General features: G+C 32.9%; 3 protein-coding genes across 5 annotated transcripts; 2 read left to right on the top strand and 1 right to left on the bottom strand.

Moving 5' to 3' along the window:
- The first annotated feature begins 209 nt into the window (after positions 1-209).
- On the top strand, positions 210-2,685 carry LOC148197875 (zinc finger protein GAI-ASSOCIATED FACTOR 1-like). 2 transcript variants are annotated; one of them, XR_015779905.1, is made up of 4 exons: positions 786-870; positions 1,728-1,799; positions 2,019-2,123; positions 2,443-2,685. XR_015779905.1 is itself a non-coding variant. In XM_088092038.1 (3 exons), the coding sequence occupies exons 1-3, from the start codon at positions 724-726 to the stop codon at positions 2,515-2,517; spliced, it is 327 nt and encodes a 108-aa protein (XP_087948164.1). In that variant the 5' UTR covers positions 210-723; the 3' UTR covers positions 2,518-2,685. The 2 variants fall into 2 exon arrangements, 1 of the variants encoding a protein (XP_087948164.1); XM_088092038.1 differs by lacking the exon at positions 1,728-1,799 and having other exon boundaries at positions 210-870.
- A 5,523-nt stretch (positions 2,686-8,208) lies between these two features.
- Positions 8,209-13,221, top strand: ATMS1 (Cobalamin-independent synthase family protein). Of its 2 annotated transcripts, XM_047309659.2 has the most exons (12): positions 8,209-8,366; positions 9,239-9,592; positions 9,684-9,771; positions 9,978-10,105; positions 10,192-10,583; positions 10,675-10,838; positions 11,330-11,410; positions 11,498-11,664; positions 11,750-11,855; positions 11,981-12,231; positions 12,322-12,523; positions 12,616-13,221. In XM_047309659.2, exons 2-12 carry the CDS (start codon positions 9,243-9,245, stop codon positions 12,976-12,978), a joined length of 2,292 nt encoding a protein of 763 aa, XP_047165615.1. In that variant the 5' UTR covers positions 8,209-8,366; positions 9,239-9,242; the 3' UTR covers positions 12,979-13,221. The 2 variants fall into 2 exon arrangements, with proteins under 2 accessions (XP_047165615.1, XP_087972176.1); XM_088116050.1 differs by lacking the exon at positions 8,209-8,366 and having other exon boundaries at positions 9,237-9,592.
- A 2,170-nt stretch (positions 13,222-15,391) lies between these two features.
- On the bottom strand, positions 15,392-25,111 carry LOC124834844 (MIF4G domain-containing protein / MA3 domain-containing protein). The gene is made up of 14 exons (XM_047309645.2): positions 24,970-25,111; positions 24,699-24,861; positions 24,491-24,585; positions 23,577-24,396; positions 23,422-23,489; positions 22,770-22,852; positions 22,078-22,177; positions 21,844-21,929; positions 21,676-21,758; positions 21,113-21,240; positions 20,919-21,020; positions 16,347-16,640; positions 16,133-16,255; positions 15,392-16,051 (listed from the first exon to the last, which is right to left on the bottom strand). Exons 2-14 carry the CDS (start codon positions 24,700-24,702, stop codon positions 15,668-15,670), a joined length of 2,370 nt encoding a protein of 789 aa, XP_047165601.1. The 5' UTR covers positions 24,703-24,861; positions 24,970-25,111; the 3' UTR covers positions 15,392-15,667.
- Positions 25,112-27,930: the final 2,819 nt, after the last annotated feature.

The raw sequence follows: 27,930 nt of genomic DNA, 5'->3' as shown, positions 1-27,930 counted from the left end.
CTTGCAATGCGGAGAAGACACGAGGCCAGTTTTTATCAATTTTATTCACTGTCTCTGCATAAAGAAATTTCTTTTCCTGCTTTAAGAATATTGTTTAGTAGGATCCTGGAACTAAGGAAATTCACATGATATTCAATTTCTTTTGCAGGTTGGTGAGAGGGGATAGAACTATCCGGGGGACAAAAATAAAGGATTGCAATACCTCGTGCCATAGTTAAGAATCCATCAATCCTTTTACTAGATGAAGACATCAATGCTCTGGATGTGTTAGTTAGTTGTATGAACATTGAGGAATATTGAATCATCAATCTTTTCATCATATCAATCAGTGATACTGTTTTGGTTTAGGGTTCATTATCTACATAAAGTGATTTCTATGCTTTAAGTTTGAAATGTGGTTAAATTTGAGACATTATTTGCATCTATGTAGAATATATTGTTGTTGCGATGTGACTGGAGCATCTTTCTTGTTTTTAATTTTTTTCCCTTTTATTTCTTTGTGTGTCCATTTGTGTGATTTCTTCATGATGTTGGTTCGTATTGGTTGTATATGTGTGTTTAGGAGTTTATGAATTTGCAAAATTGTAGAAGACCTAAATCTGTTTAGTAGAAGTCTTGGGAGGTATTTTAAATTATTCAAATTTCTGGAACTCGTTGAGATGAAAGCAGTCATTTTAATTATATGAATTTTAATGTGTCTATTCAGACCCTGATGCTGAAGTTATGGCCTTGTCCCCCAAGAGTCTTCTGGCCATAAATAAGTTCATTTGTGAGATCCGCAACAAAGGATTTCAAAGAGATCAGAACCTGCAACATCACAGAAGAGGGCACAATTTTCTGTGGAAGCTGAAGCAGAGAACAAGCAAAGAGGTGAGGAAGAAGGTGTATGTGTGTTTAGAGCCAATTTGTGTGCATCATGACACCATTTATAATATATGGCCACGCATACACTTTCACACATTCCATATCCTTTCTTGCAAGATGATATGCGTTAGAACAATGGCATGTTTAACAACATTATTTTGGGTATCTACAAGGAATTTATTCATGAAATTTATGATGATCAACTCTTTATAAAGTTGAAAAAAGGGTTCAATTTTCCTGCCATGGATCTTTGGGTTGGTTAAGAGTCAATGATACATTGCATAGTTTGTGTTATGTGTTTTGACTTTTCTTAAAAAAATCCTTCATATTGTACCTGGAAGCATTTCCCTAAGTTTGAAGTATTTTGGATTATCATTTAATTTCAAATTTGTATATTGGCTAAATGGATAAAAGGATAACATGCAGGGACCATTTTTTTGAATTCATAAAATCCCACTGAGTACTTGTCTTCCACTTCCTTTGCTAAAATTTAATGTCTTAACTTCAGCTGTATCTTTGTATAATGTTTTCCAAATTAGTTTTAATAAAGTTTTAACGAAAATCAATAACTAGTTTTAATACTTAAAGGGAGAATGCCTTTCTAAATATGAATGTAGATATTGGCTTGGGATGAATGTAATTGTTAGAATTTAATTATTTTATCCCTTACAGTAGTTCCAAAAGTACTTTTGCATTATATGTGTTTATCTTACTACACATTGATTTTCATCCATTTATTGAGCATTGATTATATCTTATACTCTTGTATGCTCTGTTTTGAAATTTTGGGTTTTTAATTGATTTCTCCTAAATCACATTTTAAATCATTAATACAACTTCAGAATACTAAGCTTTTTTTTTAGTTTACTATCATTAAGACGTGATCTTAGAAGAGGGATATGTTTGAAAGCTTCTTCGAGGAACTTGTAATCAAGGTGGGTTCCGCTACCTCATATTATAGAACCTTTGGGCATTTACTTTTTAGTAAATGTTTACTATATATGCCCATATTTGTTAATATTAAGTATTATGCAATTTTTGTATCTAGCACTACATTGGCGTATGAAATTTGGGGCAATTTTTTTAAAGTCACAGTTCATAATGAAGAACATCAAGTGGCTTTTATATAAATCAACAACTTTTATTTGTTTCAGAGTCCAAATGGTGTTTGGAACATTTTTGGTGGCAAGCTTTCATGGGACTTGAAGCAATTGTATGTGATGATCCAAATTTTGAGGGGCGTAGAAATCCTTCCAGTGGTATATTTATATTATATTTATTTATGTTTCAATTATAGCAACCATGTTAGCCTGTTGGTAGCATTTCAAGAGAAAGGAAGTAGAGATTTGTGGTTTGGGATAGTAGAAATTAAAGAAGATTTTGTCAGTGAACTTTTAATGGTTTCTGAAATTTGCTGAGATTTGTGGTTCAATTTGATTGATCTTTTTTATCCCCTAATTCTAAGCCATCATCTGTTAGAGAACTTTTAATGGTTTTTGAAATTTTCTTTAAATATTTTATTTGTCCATATATATTGAAATGTGTTTCAACTAAACTTTTGGTTAATTTTTGGTTCAGGCACTGCTTAAGGCTATAGGAGCTAGTGTTTACTTGGTCAGGAAACCGTTAGAAAATGTAAAATCATTCTTGTAATTGTCTTTATGAATAAGAGTTGTATTTTTTTAGTTCTATTTATAGAATTATCTAATAAAGTTTTCATATTTTAATTATTTGGTTCAAGCACAATCATATGTAAATTTGTTACATTTGTAATCTTGTAATTATATATTATACATTATATATTATGAATATATTTGGCAATTTTTCTGGCAATTTAACAGTTATGTTTGATTCTTATCAATTATATGAAATTTTTAGGTATTAGGTGTAAACGTGGAATTATCTAATTTTTTTTTTATAAAACTATAAAGTTATATACGGATTACATACGGATTATCCGTATATAATTATATAAAAATTATATACGGATTTGTCCGTACATAATTATATACAGGTAATTATATACAGAAATTATATACGGATTTTTTCGTATATAAATTATATACGGATTTTTCCGTATATAAATTATATACGGATTTTTCCGTATATAAATTATATACGGATATATCCGTATATAATTTAGCTACGATCATTTTATATACGGATTTTTGTCCGTATATAATCCGTATGTAACACTATTTTATATACGGATTTTAGGTCTTACATACGAATTTTGGTCGTATGTAATTGCGTTTTTTCTTGTAGTGTATACTCGAGTTTTGACATAAATTGACTCAATTCAACCATTGTCTTGTGTCAAATAAGGTTGACCTAGTATAGTTTGACTTCACCTCACCTAGGTTTAGACCAACATGACCCAATGCTTAACTAGGACAAACTTATTGACCTTTGGCCTGGGTGATTAGGCTCGACCTGGACCCTAGCCCACTCAATCAGACTTGGATGCAGGCTAACTCAACTAAACTTAAGTTAATATTGACTTCGCTCTATTTCCCATATCCCTTGCTTAGGTTGGCTTGCCTCACCTTAGACCATGGTTGACTTATCTTGACCTTTGATTTGGGCCTACTCTGTTTGACCTGGTCGTAGGTTGACTCGATTCGACCTTTGACTTGGGCCCACTAGGTTGAACATTTGGCTTGGATTAACTTTGCTCGATGTTAGATCCAACTGACTCGTATCAACCTTTGACTTAGGCTGACTCGAATGAACCTAGGATTGAGGTGAATTGACTCAATCTGGATGTAATTTGGATTTTGATTTTCAAAATTCAAAATGTTATCCAACCTACATTTGACATAAAATCCAAAAATATGATTTTAAATTTAAAATAATACATTTAAATATACTTAAAATAATATGGATTTAGATAATTATAAATTTGATTTCAAATTTTTTTTTATCATTATATACATATTCAATATCCAATGTCATCTTACATTAACAAAACCAGTGTCATCATTGCATTAACATGTACGCTCAATTGACAAGTTACGTAGCTCAAGTGATGGCTTGAGCGAAAGGGGGATATATACAATTATCTCTTTTTTGGAGTGAGTGATGTCAAACCACAAGAAGTCGCTCTTAAGCATTGAGTCATGAAAATTGTGCATGGGTTTTGAAACATGAGAGATCATGCATGTATAATTTATTGCTCAAGCGACAGTATAATGGCTCAAGCATTGATCAAATGATGAAAATGACAATTTTGAAACTTGTTAAAAATCACAATAATTAACATTGCCCAATCTTCGAGATGATGCGCAACTAATGGTTGCTTAAGCAATAATTAAATGTTTGAGTGAGGGAGAGGCATAAAATTATGTAAGGTTATTGAAGTAAGGAATTCTTCCTTTCTTTAACGAGCCAAAGTCGCTTAAGCAACACATTTCTAATGATGAGATGATAACCATATGTGATGGTGTTTATATATATATATATATATATATATATATATATATATATATATATATATATATATATGAAATTGATACGTGGTATGTTTATTGATGATGATGAGGTGCATTTATATGTATGATATACATTATGTTTCATATTTAGGAGATATAATGACCCTTTATTAGTGTATAATCCCATGTGGGTGTATTGTGGTGCTTTATTAATATGTGATAAAGGATGCCTAGGTGGTATTGTGGCCTTAAGAGTCATAGTATTAAGTATAAAACTTATTATGCAAAGGAAATATCATACACTTTGCTAATTCTCTAAAACACATCAAACTCAAAAAAAAAATCCTATATAATTAAAAAGAAATAATAGAAAATTGTTAAGATAAAACACTATTGATGAGACTATAAGGAATATATTGTAGATGGACTAACTAAACTTAACATGATTAGACATGTAGATTGTCTCACATGTTCTTCATAACCAATACATCACAACTTTCCATCATGACTCCAAATCATGGAAAAGTTTTTTCACCACCTTCCTTTAACCTCAAATGAAAAATTAATATATGCTTTAAGCATTTTTTTTGAATCTCAATTTGCAAGCTACTCCACCATCATTCTTAATTTTGACATCTTAAAATTGCTTCAAACAAAGTCTATGTTGCACGGATTGTGTCATATACAATGACTTATAAGTTTCATCCATATTGATGCAACAATTCTCTCATTTCTAACTTTCTTCAATATCTTATCACAAAAATTATGATGCTTTTGGCTTTTCTAACTTCAAGAAAAAGGCATTGACATGTTTGTTTCACCCTTTTACATATCAACATATTCTTTTTGTATTAAGATAAATTTCATCTTGATTCTCCATAATTTAAAGTTGTTCTTAGAAGAAAAACTTCTCAATATCAAACTTGATGATCATGTGCTCAACCTTGTTTTTGAAAGCACTTCATGATAATATCATCTGATGAATATACATGTTATTTGTCTTATCAAACAATGCATTTATTAATGAAATGACAAATGATAAAATGTCTTGAACACGCTACACTACTTAACGTTTATCAACGTTCAAAATATTTAATACATGTATGAAAACGTACTTTGATGCTTATATACTTTATCTCTTGATATCCATACAGATAAATAAAGTAGAAATATATGATCAGAATCACAACATTTAAGAAAAAAACATTGTTAGAGAAGAAAAACATCTCGGGAATGTTTCCTTGACATCATTCGCTCTGTCACATGGTAGAAGTTCAAGTTTTGTCTAAGGCTATAAGAAAAAGCTTTAAACCGTATAAAGTAGACTAAAGTCATAATTCACATCGAAAGGCTTCCAACTCTTTAGAAGTCAACTTATTGGTCTAACAATAATCTTTTAAGAGAAGCTATATATAGAAGAAAGCTTGAAGAGAAGATGTTGTTGATGAAAAGCGCAAGAAAGACAACATAAGAAGAATAACAACATGAAAAGAAAGAAAAACTTAAAGTGTTCTTATATCGTCTAACGCTCAATATGTGTTGATGGATGAGAAAACTTTTCACTGTTTTCAAATTTATATACTGTGGATAAATAAATTAGAAGTGTTTTTGGATTGTAATAAATATCCTTTACACTCTGTTCGGTTTGAGGGATTTTACTATTCAGAAACATTAGCGAAGATGGATTGACTTTTAAATTATTATTTTTATTTCAAACATTTGAAGGCGATGATTTCGTGTGATTTATAGGATAGCTCTTTTTTTTAATCATGGTTCATATGCAGATATTTGAAGTGATTTTAGCTTAAATCTCACTTTTGCCCTTCAATAGTTTTAATAACTTCAACTTTCACAATGCATAAAATTGTTGTAATCGATTTTATTCGATTTCAAATTTTTAATTTTTGTTAGATATATTATCTTTATTTTATATTTATCTTTTATCTTTAGTTAGTTTATTATTATTTCTTATTTGTATTTTGGGCTTAGTCTATATTTCTTCTATTATAAATAGTTTCCTATGTGTATATTTAACACAAGAAAGATTAATCTCAAATATAGTTTTTCACTATATTCAACAATTTTATTAATAATAATACCACTGAAATGATAATAAGAAAAATAAAATAAAATAAATTATAATAATAATATTAACATTAAAAAATTGTATTTCAAACAGAAAAATTAGACTTAAATAAAATATTATTTCAATTTTTTTATTAGTTTTTAGTTTTTTTACAACTTCAAATATTTTTTGTCAATATTATTTATAAACATCATTTGCTATTATTACTAAGGATAATTTAGTAATCTTTATTTTTTATTATTAAAACATTTTATTTATCTATTGGTTAAATCTTACTCAAACTTTTCAAAATCACTTTTAATCATCTCTAAATCTTTTCAAAAAAACAACATATAATTTATTCTTAAATTCCTTCAAATTTATGTATTTTCTTACCCTCAAATCCACTCTCTGAACACCCTTCAGAGAACACACCAAATCCCATGTACAAAATTTATAAAAAGACTTGGAGAAGATACTACAAAATAATATTTTTAAAAAGTTAATTTAATTATATCTCAAGGATTTTTCCGATGGACATTCACTTCTTAGTTTTTGTATAGAATAATTATCACATGAAAAGGTAAACCTTACAAAATCACAAAACTAATCGTGACGGTGATGGGTAAAGAAGAAAAGATAAAGAAAAAGGGAAAATGATAGAAATAGTTTCATATTTTAGCTTGCATGCCAGAGTAATGCGACTTTTTCTTTTAATAAAGTACCCAGCATATTCCCTGTGTATTTAATTTGAACTATTTTGTAAATCTTGTAAAAAAAACTATTTTTAGATCAACTTAACCAAAAATTGCATGTACCAAAAATGAAAAACTTTTATAAATGAACTTATACTGATTAAGAAATGGTTGTTTGCATATTCTTTTTCTTATAAAGTTTTAATTTGACTTTTATTTCGAGACACTTTGTGATACAAAATATATAATTTTATAATATAACGCAGTTGAAATTAATGTCTTTTTTCTAAAACGAATTGTTTAAATAGTAACGAGTCTAATTTCTTTAAACCAAATTTTGAATAGTGAATAAAAAAAAGCGATTTAAGCTTGACTATTCAGAACAATTGTCCTCAGTGTACTTGAGGATATAACCACAAATAATATAATCATCGATTCAATAGTCTAATTTTACAATATTTTTGAAATAAAATTTATTTTGACATTACTAATTGATTTAACTATAATTTAATGAATTAGATATTTATATATGACAAGAGTTTAGTGTTTTCAAACACACTCATTATTAAGATTAATTGGAATTTATTGAAAACTATTATTTGAGTTTCACTCCAAAAAGCCAGATTACCTAACCAGAAACGTTTAATTTAATTATATCAATAAATCCATCTTAAGTTTATATATAATTCAAAAAAATCATTATCTTATTTATGTTTTATAATGTTTGTCTTAATTAATATTAATTACTACTATCACTTAATTTCCTGTTTTAAATAATAACATAAGAGAGGTAAAATTACCATAAAGGTTTACAGTAAGACGAAAGATCCATGATTGTTTAAAATTTTCAACAAATTCTCCTTAATAGAAAATGTGTGGGAAAGTGCGTTTGTGGCTTTTCTGGCAAGTTCACAAGACTGCACAGTGATATGTGCATCTATCACGTTTTCACTAGCTGCTGATAGCCACAAAAGAGCTTAGATATAGAATCGTTTCTCACCCACAAATTCTTCACCATTCAGCATGTAACAAACGCAACACAGAAAGAAAAGAAAAATATATATATATATATATATATATTACCTTTCAAAATGGATTTTATTAATTGATAATTAATAATAAAAATAATTAACACGGAGAGAGAAGAAAATGTGAATAGAAAAGGAAGCGACTCAGATCTGGCTTGAAACGCCTATAAATAAACCCGTAAACCATTGCTTATACCTCGCACTCTGTTCTCGGCTTCAACTTGCTCCATAGAAGCTAAGAAGAAGCCACAGAGAGAACCGGTCTCCTACACTCATTCTCAAGGTACGAGACTCTCTCCCTCTTAAGCCATGCTATGCCATGCCTTCTTATCACTCTCTGTTTCAATTCTTCTTTTCTGTTACTCTGTTGTCTTCTTTCAACCACTTCAATTTTGCTTCCTAATTCTCCTCAGATCTGCGCATAAACGTAATGCTCTGTTTCTTTCAATGCTTGTGCTAGTACTAGATCTGCAGCTATTTCTTCTCCTAATGCCTAGATCTACTGGATCTGAATCCATTTTGCTATGATTTCTCGCTTTTGTTGTCACTCTGTCCAAATCTGCTACTTCATTGCATGGAAACCGTTGTTGTTCTACTAAATCGTGAGGTGTTTTCATGCTAGTTGAACTTCTCTTAAGTTGCTCAAACTCATGTGTGTTATAACGTGCTTCCGGGGAATGGGTTTGAAATGATGTCTATAGGGAATGAGAGTCTTGCTTCATAGTCGTCCAGGATACCGTCTTATTGTCAGCTTGTTATGATCTACGAGTGTGGTTGTATGTGTCATTATGGAAATGCTTGCACGCACACACATACACACTCATACACTAACTAATGTTTTCTGTTATTGACCGAAATTTAGTGTAAATCATGAATTTCTATGTGTTTTATTTCTTATATGATGAATTTTGCTTATAATTTTGTGTTTTTCAGTAAATTTTTTAAGTAAGAACTTTTAGTGAAGAGTGTTGTTATAGGCAGTGTGGGTCTAGCATTTGATATGAGAAATTATAGCTATGATCTATAAATATTGCAAAATGTGTTATTACGGATATTAGTGCAATGATCTTTGAGTATTGTTGCATGCGTGTGGTGTTATCGGTTTTGGAGTGTGTAGAAGTAAGAGCTGATTTGGGATTTGATCTGTTCCGACAGAACAATGGCATCTCATATCGTCGGATACCCCCGCATGGGTCCCAAGAGAGAGCTCAAGTTCGCTCTCGAGTCTTTCTGGGATGGCAAAAGCAGCGCCGAGGATTTGCAGAAGGTTGCTGCTGATCTCAGGGCATCCATCTGGAAGCAGATGGCTAATGCCGGGATCAAGTACATCCCCAGCAACACTTTCTCTTACTATGATCAGGTGCTTGATGCCACCGCCACCCTCGGCGCCGTCCCACAAAGGTATGGCTGGACCGGTGGTGAGATTGGTTTTGACACCTACTTCTCCATGGCCAGAGGTAATGCTACCGTGCCTGCTATGGAGATGACCAAGTGGTTCGACACCAACTAGTAAGTGATGATGCCGACTGATAGCGACTGTTGTGATATTAATGTTGTGTTTTAATAATCCGATTACTGAACTGTTGTGGTATTGATCCAGCCACTTTATTGTCCCTGAATTGGGACCTGATGTGAACTTCACCTATTCTTCTCACAAGGCTGTTGACGAATACAAGGAGGCCAAGGCGGTATGTGTTAAAATAAAAGGCCATTTGCTTTATTTTATCATAGCGAAACACTGCTTTTTATGATATGTTATTTAGATCAGGGTAAAATATGAGAAATGACTATTAATTTTCCTTGTTTTTGAGTTTCTCGTTCATAGCCAAGCCATTTGCCCTTTTATATATTTGTCTATATCAACATTATCATCGAATATTTGTTTGTCTTTCAGCTTGGAGTGGATTCCGTTCCTGTCCTCGTTGGCCCAGTCACATACTTGTTACTCTCCAAGCCTGCCAAGGGTGTGGAGAAAACTTTTAATCTCCTTTCTCTCCTTCCCAAAGTTCTTGCTGTCTACAAGTAAGAGTTTTAACTGGTCGGGTGTTATTATTTTCTGTGTAAATTCATGCTATATATCTAACTTGCTTATATGAATAATAAAACAGGGAAGTTATTGCTGACCTTAAGGCAGCCGGTGCTTCATGGATTCAATTTGATGAGCCTACCCTTGTCTTGGACCTTGAGTCTCACAAGTTGCAAGCATTTACCGATGCATATGCAGAACTTGCACCTGCTTTGTCTGGTTTGAATGTTCTTATTGAGACCTACTTTGCTGACGTCCCAGCTGAGGCATACAAGACTCTCACATCTCTGAACGGCGTCACTGCATATGGATTTGATTTAGTCCGTGGAACCAAGACTCTTGATTTGATCAAGGGTGGATTTCCTAGTGGAAAATACCTCTTTGCTGGAGTGGTTGATGGAAGGAACATCTGGGCTAATGACCTTGCTTCTTCTCTGGCTACATTACAGGGTCTTGAGGGCGTTGTGGGCAAAGGTATAGATTCGGCATACATTTCACTGAGTTTTGGGATGCTTTTACGGCCAATGTAGTTGTTTGATATATCTATTGTTTAAACTGTATGCAGATAAGCTTGTTGTATCTACCTCCTCTTCCCTTCTCCACACTGCTGTTGATCTTGTTAATGAGACCAAGTTGGATGATGAGATCAAGTCATGGCTAGCTTTTGCTGCCCAAAAAATTGTTGAAGTTAACGCATTGGCTAAGGCCTTGTCTGGCAACAAGGATGAGGTAATATTCATCTTACATTTACGAAATATATATATTTTATTAATATTATGTGATTACGTTTGTTTACTGAGAAATGCACTGTTATTTAGTGTGGCCAAGCATTTCAACATGCAATCAGGAGGTTTTCGTTATAAATATGAAGTTAAAATAAAATCATATTTTATTAAAATAAGTAAATATTATATGATTTTATATATAGTTTAGTAGGATTTATTATTATTTCGAAAACAATTGAAAGAGCGGATCTAGCATTACAATTAAATAAAGAGAAAAGAAAGGTATGTATTACGTGCATTAGAATTACTTAAGAAAATTCCATTATTGGGTACCTTAATTTCTGTAAATAGAAACAGCATACACTTGTGTGTAATGTGCAGTGCCAGTGGCAGGCCAAATGTCTAGCACTCGTCATGATTAATTTTGGAAACACACAAAATATTGTTTCATCATACAATAAACTAATATCAAATATCTCATGGTTTCATTTTCAGGCGTTCTTCTCTGCTAATGCTGCAGCTCAGGCTTCAAGAAAGTCCTCTCCAAGAGTGACTAATGAGGCTGTTCAGAAGGCTGTGAGTGCTTGTTCTCTTTGTTAATATAGATATGTTGTAAGATGTATTCTGCTGTTACTCATGGCTTCTAATTTTCTTTCCTCTCAGGCTGCTGCATTGAAGGGCTCAGATCATCGTCGTGCAACAAATGTCAGTGCCAGACTGGATGCTCAACAAAAGAAGCTTAACCTTCCAATCCTTCCAACCACCACCATTGGATCCTTCCCTCAGACTGTAGAACTGAGGAGGGTACGCCGTGAGTTCAAGGCTAACAAGTGAGATGCTGAGACTGCTGATCTTTGCCTTGTTTTCATTTATGATGTGCCTTTCTTTTATTGACCATCATGCTGCTTTCTTCAGGATCTCCGAGGAAGAGTATGTTAAGTCAATCAAGGAGGAAATTCAAAAAGTTGTTCAACTTCAAGAAGAGCTTGATATTGATGTTTTGGTTCATGGAGAGCCAGAGGTCAGCTCTCGTCTCATAATGTTTTATATATTGACTTGAATGTTTCGATATATCCAGCACCACTCTTGCTAGATTTTCTGTAATTATTGTCACCTCCAACTAATTGTGAAAGCCATTCGTTGCAGAGGAATGATATGGTTGAGTACTTCGGGGAGCAGTTGTCAGGCTTTGCCTTCACTGTTAATGGGTGGGTGCAATCCTATGGATCTCGTTGCGTGAAGCCACCAATCATCTATGGTGATGTGAGCCGCCCCAAGCCAATGACTGTCTTCTGGTCATCTGTAGCTCAGAGCTTTACCAAACGCCCAATGAAGGGAATGCTTACTGGCCCTGTTACCATTCTCAACTGGTCCTTTGTTAGAAACGATCAACCTAGGTAAGTATAAAATCCACACCCTTGTAATATGAGTAGCGACAATATTCACCAAATTGTTGTTTCTAATTATGTTTGTGAATCCATCTGCAGATCCGAAACCACCTATCAGATTGCTTTGGCCATCAAGGACGAAGTAGAAGACCTTGAAAAGGCTGGCATTACTGTCATCCAAATTGATGAAGCTGCTTTGAGAGAGGGTCTGCCACTGAGGAAATCGGAGCAAGCTGACTACTTGGACTGGGCCGTTCATTCCTTCAGAATCACCAATGTTGGCGTCCTGGATACCACTCAGGTACTTTGAGATCACCACAAGTCACTGGGTTATTATCGTTATTTTTTCATTCTATTTTGCACCATGTAATAATAAACTTTTCTTATTGACAGATCCACACTCACATGTGCTACTCCAACTTCAACGACATCATCCACTCCATCATTAACATGGATGCCGACGTTATAACTATTGAGAACTCTCGTTCTGACGAGAAGCTCCTCTCAGTCTTCCGTGAAGGTGTGAAGTATGGTGCTGGAATTGGCCCTGGTGTGTACGACATCCACTCCCCAAGAATACCACCAACTGAGGAAATTGCTGACAGAATCAACAAGATGCTTGCAGTGCTGGAGAAGAACATCTTGTGGGTGAATCCCGACTGTGGGCTCAAGACCCGTAAGTACACAGAGGTCAAACCAGCCCTCACAAACATGGTTGCCGCAGCAAAACTCATCCGCAACGAGCTTGCCAAGTGAATGGTATAAGAAAGTAGAGTCTCACAAGTCATTGGTTCTGCTTCATATACACCACCAAAGAGGATTTTTCTATATTGGTTGCTTCAATAACTGTGTGCAATATTTTAGATGTTTTAGCATATGCTCTATGAGCAATTGATTCTCCCCTCATCCTCCCCCTTTTTTTTCCTCACTCCCGTTTTCCTAATATCTGTTGTATTTCTGCGGCTCTGCCGCGATGCTTATCGATATGGAATTTTACCAGTTTTGTGCAAATAACATGACTATCTAAATCCAGTATTTCAAAATACAGCTTTCTAACTGGTTGGATAAAACCTTTTGAAAAACGTGTCGGAGTTTTTTTTTTTCTTAAAAAGAAAGTTCAAAATACTGTTATTGTTTTTCCAAATAAGAAATAGTTCAAAATTGAAATATGTATTTCACTGTTGGAACAGTATTCTCAGGAAGTGAAAACCAATCAATGTCCGATCATGATTCTGCAATGGAACCGAGGGCATTTTACCCAAAGCATAGTCGTTACATGGAAGGGGGAAAAAGCAGTTACTAAAGTAATAAAATGAAGATAAATTAGAAAGGAATTATTAATTGCGTTCTTCTGTTGACTAACAATGTTTAGATATGGTATAGATATAAAGAGTATCTGGTGTTCCCCTAGGACCAAGACAACAATATATTGGAGTTCTTACCACTTCTGTTGATTTGCTCCTTAAAATTACCTTAACACATTCGATCTCGGAAATCTTGTTAGCCTTGCCTTTACAGCAAAGGCATTAATACGAAGGCTAACAAGCTTTTCGAGCACGATTGTCTTAAAGTAGCGTGGTTCCCTTTTTTCGACCAATATGTTTTTATGTTTTTAGACATCATGTATGTTACATCGTGCTCAAAATTTCTGGAGTTTGGTAATACAGTTCTTTTTCCAATTTCAATTTCTTGGGTTAAATCTCGTGGTTCTTAATGTATACCATACATAACACATTCACAGCCATCAGTCTTTTATAAAAAACTGTATGTCGAATTACTTTACAACATTAATATTTAATATTCTGATTTAGAATTAAAAATATGATTACTAAATAAATGATAATGAGTTTATCCTAAAGTTTATGTTTTTTAATATATATATATATATATATATATATATATATATATATATATATATATATATATATATATATATATTATAATAGATACCCGTTAAACAAAAAGTTCTTCATAAAATACATTAAAATAAAAAAAAATATAATTAAGAAAATAGGTAGTTTATACAATATAAACATAAATCATACTTTCTTATAACTAATTTTATTCCATTTTCTTCTTATTTTTATTTATCTTATCGTCAAATTACATATCACCTCTATCACTTTCAAATAAATATTATATGTAAGGGGATGAAAAGGGTTGTTTTGAAGGACCAATAATGATGCGAAAATCTTCATTTAATGTTAGTTTTACAATCATGATAATCATTGTGATGACAATAGCAACAGATATATTATACAATTTTGTGAGCAAGAAATGACAATATAAACAAAACCAATTGCTATAAAAGATGAAACTAACTATGATGCTAGCTATGATGTTAATAATTGTCATCGATGAGCTGTAAGACAGGTTTAAATAAAAGATAGATATAACAATAAATTTATACACTTTCTTCTTTGTATATTTTAACTTTTTTTATTTAACTTTTTTTATTTTATTGATTTATTTTTATATTGTTAATCTTTTAACTTTTTTTCTTTCTACTTAATGTGAAATTTAAATTTACACTTGAATTCTTAAATGTAATAATAACATAGATGAATTGAATGACTTGATTCTTATAATTTAAAATTAACAAATCCAAAGGCTTTTTTTAAAAAATAAAATAAAATTGAACCAAATCTGATTTGAAATTGAATTAAAAATTACTTGAATTCTTTAATTCAATAAGCTACATTTTGCAATTTATATTGAAAATTCAAAACATGAAAACATACAAGGTGAAGTATTTCCTTTTTAGAAATATAATTCACACAATTATATGAATTGTTTGTACAATATTTTTTTTTAATTCTCTCGTACATTATTTATTACATGTAAAAATACAAATACATGTGGTATAAATAAACTGTTGTACCGCATGTCATTCTTTATCACATTCTTTTATTACACTGCCAAGATGTACTTGCTATATAGTTATCATTATTAGTATTCATTAATTATCTTACAGAACTCAGAACATCTGAACATTTTAAGTTTTAAATGCCTCATGCGGAAAATTATGGGGGAAGGAGGTTGACAAAATCTTTTGATAAAAATGCTTTGATTTCAGCATTTATTTTTGTCATAAATATATGCAACATCTTTTCATTCAATTTAGCTTCAAAGATTTGTACCAAGCTACAGAAGTAATATAACACTGTAATACTGTAAGAGATAACATTATTCCTTTTCTTAAAAGTTTACAAATCCTAAACTTCAGTTTCAAGATTTAGTACGTTGCACTAAAGTAAGTATATTTGGCAAGCTTTAGCATGCTCTGCACTTTTCATTAAAAAATACTTTACAACAACTAATCAAGGCAATGACAGTAAAAACTTTCAAAATCATCCTCTAAAATAACTGTTCCTCTTTACCTTCTCGTGAAACAAAAAAGCATAAAGTTTTTAAGCTACAAAATTGGGTAGAATCCAAATTTACTTCACCTCAAAACTCCTTCCACATTGGTAAGGGCTTTTTTTGCTAACTTGAACTTTTGACTTAGATCTCTATTGGTTTTCACAACGTACTCCTTTATGAAAAACTCAAGGCCTTGCCTAAGACTTTCAAGTTCAGGAATCACTGCTGCACGTGTGAATATGTTCCATACCAAGTTTTCAGGATACTCCAAAATGGCCTCAAACAGGATGCGGAAATGCATGACCCTTTTTGGTGTCAACAAGGTGACATCATTCAGATCCACAGTCTTCAAAAGAGTAAGGGAGAGGGTGAAAGTGGCAATCATTTCAGCCACAAATTTTGCCAAGTGCATTGACCTCATAAGAGGCATTGACTCCAGCTCCTTAAGCTGATCCCACAGACAAAACTGAAAAAACACGCATAGGAAAAGACTATGTCAGCTCCTTTGGCTTCTTTCTCATTCATACATCATGCAGAAATTCAATACCTGTAGAGTGAACTTGTGATTTTTGTCATGCTCGCATAACTTGGAAGCCAGCACTTTATAATACTTGTTAAAAACTTTCTCTTGCAAGCAACACTCCACGAGAACACGCATGACATCTCTGTCCTGTATATCATCACATAAAGGAAAAACCATGTAATTGAAATGACACATTACTAAGCTGAAGAAAAAAAGGACAAAGGAAATAAAAGCTTACCTGCTTGCCTGGTAATTCCAATCTTAGAAGCTTCTCAAATGCATCAATATAGTCCTCCCCACTCATTATTATACAAAAGATTGCCCTTCTGGCATCTGTGTTCATCTTTTGAGCAGCAGCCAGCTGGAGCATTCTTTGGGTTTCAAGAACATCTTTGTCTATTCTGTTGGCAACTTCTTCAATATTAACTGTTGAAGATGCTGCATCTCCAGACAACCACCACTGGCCCTTCTTGACAGGATCAAGTAGCTTGCTCCATTTAAGCCCTCTAATCAAAATGTCATCAACTCTTAACTGAAAACAAAATTTTAATTATGACCAAAGTAACCTATCCAGAAAAACAACAAAGGATTGTCTAAGCAAAGCACAGTCTACATGTAACTTCACTTTCCTTTTATTTATTTTATTTTGAAAAATACAATAGAACTGTTAGGAAATGGAATGTTTAAGTAAGAAGGAAAAAAACTAAAAATTAGTTAGTTGGTTAGGAGGGTATATAGGAAGACTATATATAGGTTGGCTTTTGTTTGTTTGGGCTGACGTTTTTGGTTTGTTGAGAGTGTAGAGAGGATCCTTCCTGTGGGAAGGAAAACATTATCTCTGGACAGTGTACAGATTATGTGGCTGTTTTGGAGTGAACTTTAAGTCTAACTTAACCCCACAAAACCAGCTTATAAGGTGAGATTTGCACCTACTTATATACTCTAAATTAACCTTATCTCTAGTTACCCCCTCACACTGAGATATATACATCTCATGCATGAAACTAGACATTAATGGGTGATCCAATAGCGGGTGGAACAATGTGCTAAACAAACAACAAATTTTGCTAGGATAGAATCTAAACCATGACTTTGATTCCATGTTAAAAAGTGGACTTTAAAACTAACTCAACCCCACAAAAAAGGCTTCTAAGGTGAGGTTTGCACCCACTTATATACTCTAAATTAGTCTTATCTCTAGTTGATGTGAGACTTCCAACAGAATCAAATAAACTAGGTATTTCCATTGTCATTGTGAGTGTGGATTACGATTCTGTGTGTGAACCTCATTAACCAGGTTTCTTCTATCAAGAAACCTATCAATTGGTCTGTGACCAGCTGAATCCGAGGAGGAGTCATGGAAGGCCGAATAGGTGCTTTGGAGAGGCGGGCCAGTGAACAGGTAAAGGTGAATGCAGAAGTAAGAGACAGCATTCAAGAAATCCAAGAAATACCGAGAAATGTGAAAGACGTTCAAAAACAAGTGAGAATTATATTAATGGAAAAAAGGGGAGAAAATGTGGAACTCAGTGATGACTCCGAGGAGGAAGAGGAAGAGGTACAAAGGCATTGGATGAAAAGGGTGGAATTACCCACCTTTGAAGGGAATGATCCTATGGGCTGGATAGCGCATGCTGAAAAATTCTGAGGTTCAGAAAATTATTTCAAAGGAGAAATTGCACCTCGCATTTATCAGCATGGAGGGTAGTGCCAGCCATTGGTTCAGGTTCTGGAAACAAAAGACCAAGAACCCTTCTTGGGATGAATTAGAAACTCTAAATAGGAGATTTGGAGGGAAGGAGCGCAACACAGTTTTTGAAAGGTTGGCTTCAGAAGACAGGAAAGGGGAGTGGAAGAATATATCAGGAAATTGAGATGTTGGTATCACAAATTCCAAACTTGTTAGAGGAGCAGTTCCTAACGTATTTCTTTGCGGGACTGACGAGAGCTATGGAGATCACAGGATCCCAAGGACTTGATGAGAGCTATGGAGATCACAAGAGATGTGGAGGACTCGTTAAAAGAACCAAGTTCAAGAGGAGGAAGTGCATACCAAAATAATAATTATACCTTATAATATAAAGGAGGAATGCGAAGGTATCTTGAACTGAAACCTCAAGGGAGCTGGAAATTCCCAAGGGTCTTCCAGCAACATCAGCACTACAAGGAAGAAAGGAGGAGGAACATTTGTTGGTTCCAAGATTGGAGGAAACTCGGCTGGAGGAGCCAGAAGTCAAAGGAGGAGGAACATTTGTTGGTTCCAAGATTGGAGGAAATTCGGCTGGAGGAGCCAGAAGTCGAGGAGTGTGAAACCTTCCTTATCTATAATACACCAATACACCAGGAGAAGGGAAGGGAGGTATTTTCACTATTGGGGAGCCTATAGCCCAGGAGAGCTTAATTGTGGTTCTGGAGGAGGACAAGAGGAAGGAGGAAGTGGAGAGGAAGAAAATGAAGAGGAATTGGAGGACACAAAGCACAAGCGGATGGAGCTGTCCTTATTTTCAGCAGGTGGGTTGACACAAAACATACAATGAAGCTACAAGGATGGGTTAATGGAAGGAGAGTACTTATCTTGATAGACAATGCAAACCAGCCACAATTTTGTTTCCACAAAATTATTGGCTGAACTGGAGCTGCAGGTAGAAAACACATCACCATACTGTGTTAAATTGGGAGATGGCCATAAGAAGCAAACCAGTGGGTGCTGCAAGATGATAGAAATGCAGCTGGAAGAACATAAGGTGAAGGGGACATTTTCCTCTTTGAGTTGGGAGGAGTAAATTAGATTTTGGGTGACATGGTTGGCTTCTTTGGAAGAGGTTAAGGTCAACTAGAGGACCTTAAGCATGTGTTTAATGTGGAAGCACTGCAAATACAGATTAAAGGAAATCCAACCCTCACTGAAAGGGTTGTAACACAAGCTCTGTTTCAGGAAACAAAGATAGAAGCTGTAACACTGGTGTGGGAATTAGGTGTCACAGATGTGGAGAATGAGAGGTTAAGGGGAGACTTGACTCCAAGACAACAAGTGAGCTGGAGGGAGTTTTGGAGATGTAAAGGAATTTTCTAGGATGTTCTGGAACTGCAACCACGAAGAGAGATGGATCATAAAATTCCCTTATCTAATGAAAATCCGGTTAATGTGAGGCCCTACAAATATCCTCAATTGTTGAATTCTGAGATAGAAAAACAAGTGTCAGAAATGCTAAAAACTGGTATAATCAAGCCTAGCAACAACCCATACTCAAGCCCAGCTATCCTAGGTAAAACGAAGGACGGGAGCTGGAGGTTTTATATAGACAATCGAGCTCTAAACAAGGCCACAATTCCTGATAAATTTCCTATACCCATTATTGAGGAGTTATTGGAGCCAAATACTTTTCCACGGTGGATCTCAAGTTTGGTTATTTTCATATCTGAATGGATGAGGCTGATATTCAGCAAACAGCCTTCCACACTCACCATGGGCATTACGAGTTTTTGATTATTCCCTTTGGGCTAACTAATGCCCCAGCCTCTTTCCAATGTGCCATAAAAACTATCCTACACTTGTATTTGAGGAAGTGTTTAGGAAGATCATATAACTCACTTGAAGCAAGTGCTGGGAACATTGCAGCAACAATTTTTCGCAAACAAGAAAAAGTGTAAATTTGGGAAGGAAGAAGTGAGATATTTGGGCCATGTGATTTCATATAAGGAAGTTGCGATGGACCCCGAGAAGCTAGCAGCTATCCATTAGTGGCCCACGCCTAAAACAATCAAGGCTTTAAGGGGTTTCCTTGGCCTTACAGGGTATTATAGGTGCTTTATACAAGACTATGGGAAGATAGCCAAACCCTTGACTAGGGATGAAGCCCTTTAAACAGCTCAAGTTTCATTTAACTAGAGCACAACAGCAAATGACTAAATTTGCTAATAAACATAATAAACCATGACCAATTAAAGTGGGGGATTGGGTGTTTTTGAAGATTCCCCTCATAGGCAAGTTTCAATGCCAACAAGGTTACTTCCTAAGCTATCAGCTAAATACTATGGGCCCTTTTTGGTGCTGAGACAAGTAGGGCCAGTGGCTTTTTGTCTGCAACTTCCTGAGACAGCACGTATCCATCCTGTTTTCCATGTTTCACAACTGATGCTGGGCTGTGGGAGCACACCATGTGGAGGAGCTGCCAGAGGAGTTACAAGGAAGATCTTCAGTTTGTCTTCCCAGCAAAAATGTTAGAGAGGAGGACTATTCAACAACCTGAGCAAGGAGAACCAGTTCAACAGGTTCTGATTCAGTTCCATGATGGAGGACCTGAGGCAGCTACATGGGAGGATATAGCCACCATTAAATACAAATTTTCAGACTTCAACCTCTGTACACCATTAAATACAAATTTTCAGACTTCAACCTCTGTACAGGTTGCTTGTACAGAGGAGGGTAATGTTAGGAAATGGAATGTTTATGTAAGAAGGAAGAAAATTAAAAATTAGTTAGTTAAGGAAGACTATACATAGACTGGCTTTTGTTTGTTTGGGGTTATGTTTTTGGTTGGTTGAGAGTGTAGACTGGATCCTTGGTGTTCTGTGGGAAGGGAAACATTATCTCTGGATAGTGTACTGATTGTGTGGCTGGTTTGAATCAAATATACAAGGTATATCCATTGTTATTTTGAGTGTGGATTACGTTTGTGTGTGTGTGAACTTCGTTAACCAGGTTTCTGCTATCACGAAAAGAAACCTATCAGGAACATGACAGATAATATTTGGAAAAAGAAACTTCAACGATAGACAATGCCACAAAACACAAATTAGAGACTGGGACCTTCTGTAACCACTTCTTAATCCGAGTGTGATGTGCAGAGTCCTCATTTGGTTTTCTTTTGTTATTCTTGATGTCACATATGATTTCAAGCATGAAGTCCATCTACAAGAATTACAAAGTAATCAGAGTTGAACTATTTGTAGAAAAAAAAAGTAGTTTTCTTTTCTATTTATGATAAAAGAAAGCATGCTCACTCTTTTACTATTTTTCTTTTGACTGTCATCGCCAGAGGAAGCCTTCAACTTATTTGATGTATTCTGAACGCTTAGAATGAAATCTTTCATGGCAGCAGGATCATCAACCCTTATTTTCATCCCACAACCTATTCAGACAAATAAAATAAAAATAAGTCACAGATTGTTCACTCATTGATCCAGTTTCTATGTAAATTATACAAGTAGCAATACTACAGTATATTGCATGGGATAATCAGTTCAAATAGATAAGGGGTAGATAAAGGAAATGAACGCATCAATTCACATATATTAGACATTTATAATATATGCATCAATATTAAAGTGCCTATGGTATAAATAAAGCACAAAAAGCTTAAAAGGGAAAAGTGTCCATTTCACCAGTAATCACTTCAATGTGGTACTTCTTCTAAATGCTCAAGAATACAATGATCTAGCAGTCTGTTAGAGATGAGGATCACCAAGTAACTTCTCTATAAACCTCTATCATTTACATACGTGGATCCTCTAACTAGAACTAAGAACACACCAAAACATGAAATTAAAAATGACAGAACACTTACATTGTAACAATGCCAAAATGATAGAGACATCTTTCTCAGTTAATCGCTTGCTCAGCATGACCAGAAAGTCATATATTAAATCACTGAAAGCATTACAAGATAAATTTTAAGAAAAATGTAGTTAAAATAAGTTCATATCAAGTGATTGGTGCAGTCCAGTTAACCAACCTAGAACAGACTCCAAATATGCATAAATAGGATAAAAGAAGAGTAAGATTCCGCAAGGAGAGATTGTCTTCTTTATTGTACTCATCCTGGCCAGAAAATAAAGGAAGATTATAGCTTTTGTAATTTCTAAAACCCTAAGCAAAGAGAAGAAACAAAAACTGGAAAGGGAAACTAATAAAAAACACATTACAAAATTGGTTTTTAAATTTTAATTTATTTGTTTGCAGTTTATACCTCAAAACATTTAGCAAAGGAAGCTAAAAACTTTGTACTGAAGTCAATGCCAACCAAACATGCCATCCCAGCAACAAATGCAGCAAAAGTAGCAGCATACCTTGATAAGAAAAAATGTCAGTTACAATGAACACGACAACATAGAATTGTTTGAAAGCTAGACACCATGAAAAATTATAGGAGTTGGGATTGCCATAGGACAACACAGTATGTAGCGAAGGATCAAGGAAGAAGAATCTAACATATCCAAAGACCAAACAATACTTTCTGAGTCCCTATACATTCTTTTTAAAAATAACAATGCCTCGACCTTGACACCCAAGATTAATTATTCTAAACTACAAAGAGTCCTGCACAAGGGCATCTAATCATATTGTATACATCATTGTCAAACAAGCATTTTAAAGCATGTTATCCCTTCTCGTCTGGACAAAAGATATCCCCAGCCTCTTCCTTTTCCTGTGTCATTATTTTTGTATTTCTTCACATTTCCTGATTGGAGCATCTGAATCTAGGGCTCTATCCTATCATTAAAGACTTAAACTAAATTTGATTGAATATCTTCATTTATTTTCTGACCTTCTCCCATAACCAAAATAAAGATGTAAATATTGCTTTGAACGTAGAAAACAAAAAAAAAAATCAAGGATTTAGCAACTCATTGAGTAAAATAGAACAACAAAAATCCTTACTGTTGATTGCCACGGGGACCACCAGAACATGATGCCAAAACTTCCTCAGTCAAGATCTGTGAAGCAACACCACGAGCAACAGACTGCAAAAGATTACATCATAGAAGTTAAGTAACTACAAAAGATTAGTTAATATGATGCTATATGATTTAAAGCAACACTAGGAGAAAAGTAGTAGAGCATATGATTTTACAACGATCACCATTTTGTGTAGGAGAAGACAACCAAGGTTTCTCAGAAATAAAAAAATATGAAACATGATCTAATTTATCAAAGTTATCAATCTATGCCCTAAAGTGATTTCAACCTTCATGCTAGTGTTTGCGAAAGGTCTAGACACTTTACTTCCAAACTAATTCAAACTTGAAATGGCAAACTATGTAAAATTTCTTTTACAAGATTAATCATGTTATATTTAGAAATGGGCACATATGATACTAAAAGGCATCCTCTTTTAATTTAAAACAAGTTAAATGCAAAAATGAATAGGAATAGAAAGGGAAAATAATTTTTTTAAGACTTCCTAGAATCATTTGCATTCTCTTTCTCAACTCTTCTTCTATCAATTTTAAAACAAAATCATATGATGTTTGCTAAAAGAAATCAAACAAGCATTCATTTCAAGACTACTATATGCCTATGAGTGACATACCTGAAAGATCAAGGACAATTCCCCAGTAACTGACTCAACATTAGATTCAGAAAGCCTGTTAAGAAGCCCTGAAGAAACAAGTTCAAGTAGAAATCAAAATAATCAATGATAAATAGTTAGAAATGCAAAAGTCAAAACAAGCCCCACCTCCCTACCTCGCACTCGTCTTCGAATTTGAGTATGCTCTTCAGGCTCATTGCCAGCACGAGCTCTCAGGTGAGGCGCTATATATTTTCCTTTGGCTTTCTTTTCCAAAACTTCAGCAGGAGTGTTGCCCAATTTCCCCCCCACTCCACAAGATTCCAAAGGATTGGACATGCCAACAGCACCATCCTCTTCATTGTCTTCCTGTTGCTCATCTGACGATTTCCTTTTCTTATGCTTCTTCTTTGAAGGCACACTGTCAGGAACATCATCCAATTCCACATCTCCATTAGAAGTTTGTACATGCCCTGATACATCATCCATTGCTTCCGGTTTCATTCTTTTCCTTGACAACTTGTCCTTCTTATTTGACAAGCTTTTCTTCAATCTCTTCACAGGAAATTCATCAATACCATGAACCTCCCCCTCTCCCATGAAATCAAAAGAAGAAGACATTCCTTCAAGTATTATGTTAAGCCCATCATCCATTCCTCTCAATTTTCCTTCCTTCACCTTTAGCTTCTTGGAAAGCTTCCTTTCCAGTTCTAGATCTTTTTCAGCAGCTACAGAAACATCCTGCATGCCCATCTCCAACATGCTCTTCCTGGAACCTTTGCTAGAACCCTTCTTCACTTTCCTCATTTTCTTTGAAACAGAACCACCCTTTTCTTCCTCTGACACGGCGTGTTCTTCATCTATCTCATGTTTCCTAGAGTAAGACTCTAACTTCCCAACTTGTGTTTCCTTGACACTAGGACTAACTGATGTGTCAGGTGTGTTTTTAGTTTCCATAGCTGAACTACTGTCATGTTTTTTCGTAGCTCTAGATTTCTATAAAACAACAAATTGAAAATAAAATTCGCATTATTGTTCTGGTAACAAAACAAGACATAAAACTTAAAAAAAAATGATACAATAGAATTACCTGGTGGAGGAGCCAGGATTGGTGTTTTGATGCATTCTTTGCCAAGCGGGATTCTTTCCTTCGTTCTCGACGTGATTTTTCTGCGCTTTGTTTATCTGAAACGTAGTTTGTTTTAAAACAAACAAAAAAGATAAATTGAAGTTGCAAAGAATTGAATGGAAAAGTGAAAAATTAAATTTTTTGAGAGGTTCTAAGGAATGAGGGTTACCCATAGTTTGGTTCGGACATCAAGTAGAGAAAAGGGTGTTTAGAAGAATGGTGGCGCAGTGGGCGTGTGGCGCCGGTGCGGACAGAAGACGGAGAACAATGACTCAGAGAGAGAGAGAGAGAGGGGATTATGGGTGGGAAGCAAAAGAATAAGTTGTGCCTGTCTGCGAAAGAGAGCAAAGAGAAGGAGAATGTGAAATCAGAAAATAAGGAAGACAAAACTCTTACTGTGCCTGTGAAAGATGAAGCAAAAATGAAATACAAAGACCAACCTGTCCCTGCGAAAGAGAAGAACAAAGTTTGTGCCTGCGAATTGAGGAAGAGAAAGCTTGTGCTGCAGTGCTATGGAAAGAGAATGAAATGCGATTTGAAAACCTGAAACGTGACAAAAACCTAAATCAAACTGTTTAAGAATCTTTTACTAAGATATTTTTCAGTTTACAAAAAATAAAAAACTTTTTTAATTAAGGGTGAAATAGATATTTAATTAAAGTTTAGAGGTGCAGTGTGAAAGACTTTGGAGATGTAGGGTGAAACACCCTTTGGGCAATAGGCCACTTCATTGGGCCCAGAATTGAAGGCCCAATATGAAATACGGTTGAGTGTTTCATCCTACACCTCCAAGATCTCATCCTGCACCTCCAAAAATTCCACTTTTAACCTTCTGACATTTCATCATTATCCTACACCTTTAACTTTATAGAAAATTTTATTTTTAATTTTAATAAATATATTCTTATTTTTTTCTTTTTCTTATTAAAAAGATTCTATATCACCTTAATAATAACTAAATTTAAAATTCAAATATTATTTAATATAATTTTATATTTTAATAATTATTAAAATATGATTTATGTTATAATAATAATTATATTAAAAATATAAAAATAAAATAATTAAAAATAAAAATAATAACAAAAATGTAAATTATATTAAATAAAATATTTAATATATTTAAATATATTAAATTATATTAAAATATTAAATTAAATTAAATAATTATTAAAATTTAAATAATAAACAAAATTTTAAAACAGTTATTTATCAAATAATAAATAAAATTATATTAAATAAAATATTTAAATATACTAAATTATATTAAAATATTAAATTAAATTAAATAATTATTAAAATTTATATATAAAATAAAATTTTAAAAACATTCTTTATCGGATATGGATATCCGATTTATAACTTATCGGATATCTATATCCGATTAACAAATTTTTCAAAATTTTGTTTGTTTAAAATTTTAATAATTATTAAATTTAATTTAATATTTTAATATTATTTAATATATTTAAATATATTAAATATGATTTTAAGTATTGTTTTTATTTTTATTTTTATTCTTATTTTAGTTATTATTTTTTAATTTTTTTAATAGAACTATTTTAAAAATATAAATTATATTTTATTAATTATTAAAATATAAAAATATAATAAATAATATTATAATTTTTATTTAAGTTTAATATTTATTAAATTTTAAATAAAAATCAAAGTATTAACATATTTTATAGATTTTAATATATAAATAAGCTTTTTAAAATTTTTATTTTTATTTAAAATTCAATGATTATTTAATTTATTTTTAATATTTTATTATAATTTAATATATTTGAATATATTAACTCAAATTTATTTTTATTATTATTATTACTATTTTTATTATTATTTTTATTATTTTATTTTTATGTTTTTAATATAATTATTATTATAATATAAATTATATTTTAATAATTATTAAAATACAAAATTATTTTTAATAATATTTAAATTTTAAAATAAATTAAATTAAATTATTATTAAGGTAGTGAAGATTGTTTTTAATAAAAAAGAAAAGAAAATGAAAAAATATTTATTAAAGTTAAAAATAAAATTTTGAAAAAGTTGGAGGTGCAGGATGATATGAGATGTCAGAAGGATAAAATTGGAATTTTTGGAGGTGCAGGATGAGATCTTGGAGGTGTAGGATGAAACACTCAATACGGTTTAGGTGAGTTTCATCTTCTAATTTTGGCTTTTTCTTGAAACTTATCAGTTTTCTTCCTACACCCCCATCAAAAAATTTATCTGAATTAAAAGCGGGTGAGTGTCTTCTAATAAGTTCATTTTATCATGCTAGATATTTTTAATCATACTATTTTTTATTACATATAAAAATATTGATATTAATAAATGATAGATTTAGTTTATTTATCGTTTTAAATTATTTTTTAATATATGCCAATATGACTTTATCTCCTTTTAGTCACTTTAAAAAACATGTCAGTTTTAGATCCTTGACATTTTTTAATTGTTTTTTTAGTCATTAGTAACTATCGTAAGTTTAAAGCTAAATATTGTCATAATATTATCAGAAAGGTTAAAAATAGTAGAAAAGTTGTGATAGAAAAACTATGTCTCAATTTGTGATAATATTTATAACATAGTTATAATCTTTGTGACGAATATTAATCTATTATAAATGTTTAATTAAGTAAATTTATGACAGATTTTGTGAATCACTGTTAAGTTTTCATTACAGGTAAATATGGTAGAATGGATAAACATTCATTAATAATAATAATAATAATAATAATAATAATAATAATAATAATAATAATAGTAATAATACTAACAATAATAATAAAGTTTGTCATAGAAACGCCTCTCAGAAATAGAAAAATGGAATTTATGTATGAAGAAAGTTAAATAACAGTAACTGATGTATGTAGAAAGTTAAATAACAGTTACTGGCTTATGTCATTCCTCTAACTTGTTAATCATTATAACAGTACAGAAGAAAGAATGAATAAGGTTGTTTGTAAGAACAGTAATAGTATTTTGCAGTTGAGTTTGAAACTAGAGTAGAAATAAGGTTGTCGAAATATGGGTAAAGTAGTCCTTAGTTTAAAGCAATAGTGAAGTAAGTGGTGTGTGCACTTTTAATCTTCAGTAGGGAAGGAACGAGATACATAAAGAACAAACACCCAAGAGATTGCTTTATTCCCATTGTGTGATAAAGACATTGCACATCACTTGCACTATTTCACTTTAGATTTAAGGCTGTATTGATTTGGATCATTGCAATGATCTATTTCTGCAACCACATTTGTCACACTCTATATATAACCAATTACTTATCTTCAAACAATAATTAAATCCTTTCACAACCACTGAACTTACCAAGAGAAGAGCATATATTAAGGAGTAATTTGAGATTTTGACTGTTGCATTGCATACCTATA

Source organism: Vigna umbellata, chromosome 5, assembly GCF_029865625.1.
Source record: "Vigna umbellata cultivar VRB3 chromosome 5, Vumbellata_1.0, whole genome shotgun sequence".
Lineage (NCBI taxonomy): Eukaryota > Viridiplantae > Streptophyta > Magnoliopsida > Fabales > Fabaceae > Vigna > Vigna umbellata.
This window is presented reverse-complemented; position numbering and strand designations above follow the sequence as displayed.

Coding starts and splice junctions, on each gene's coding strand:
- LOC124834844 (XM_047309645.2), bottom strand. Junction 21,930..22,077: donor CCTTTGCTAAATGTTTTGAG/GTATAAACTGCA, acceptor TTTTCTGGCCAG/GATGAGTACAATAAAGAAGA. Junction 16,641..20,918: donor TTAAGAAGTGGTTACAGAAG/GTCCCAGTCTCT, acceptor TTTTGTTTTCAG/TTAAGAGTTGATGACATTTT.
- LOC148197875 (XM_088092038.1), top strand. CDS start 724: ATGGCCTTGTCCCCCAAGAGTCTTCTGGCCATAAATAAGTTCATTTGT. Junction 871..2,018: donor AGCAGAGAACAAGCAAAGAG/GTGAGGAAGAAG, acceptor TATTTGTTTCAG/AGTCCAAATGGTGTTTGGAA. Junction 2,124..2,442: donor GCGTAGAAATCCTTCCAGTG/GTATATTTATAT, acceptor TTTTTGGTTCAG/GCACTGCTTAAGGCTATAGG.
- ATMS1 (XM_047309659.2), top strand. CDS start 9,243: ATGGCATCTCATATCGTCGGATACCCCCGCATGGGTCCCAAGAGAGAG. Junction 10,839..11,329: donor TGTCTGGCAACAAGGATGAG/GTAATATTCATC, acceptor TTTCATTTTCAG/GCGTTCTTCTCTGCTAATGC. Junction 11,411..11,497: donor ATGAGGCTGTTCAGAAGGCT/GTGAGTGCTTGT, acceptor CTTTCCTCTCAG/GCTGCTGCATTGAAGGGCTC.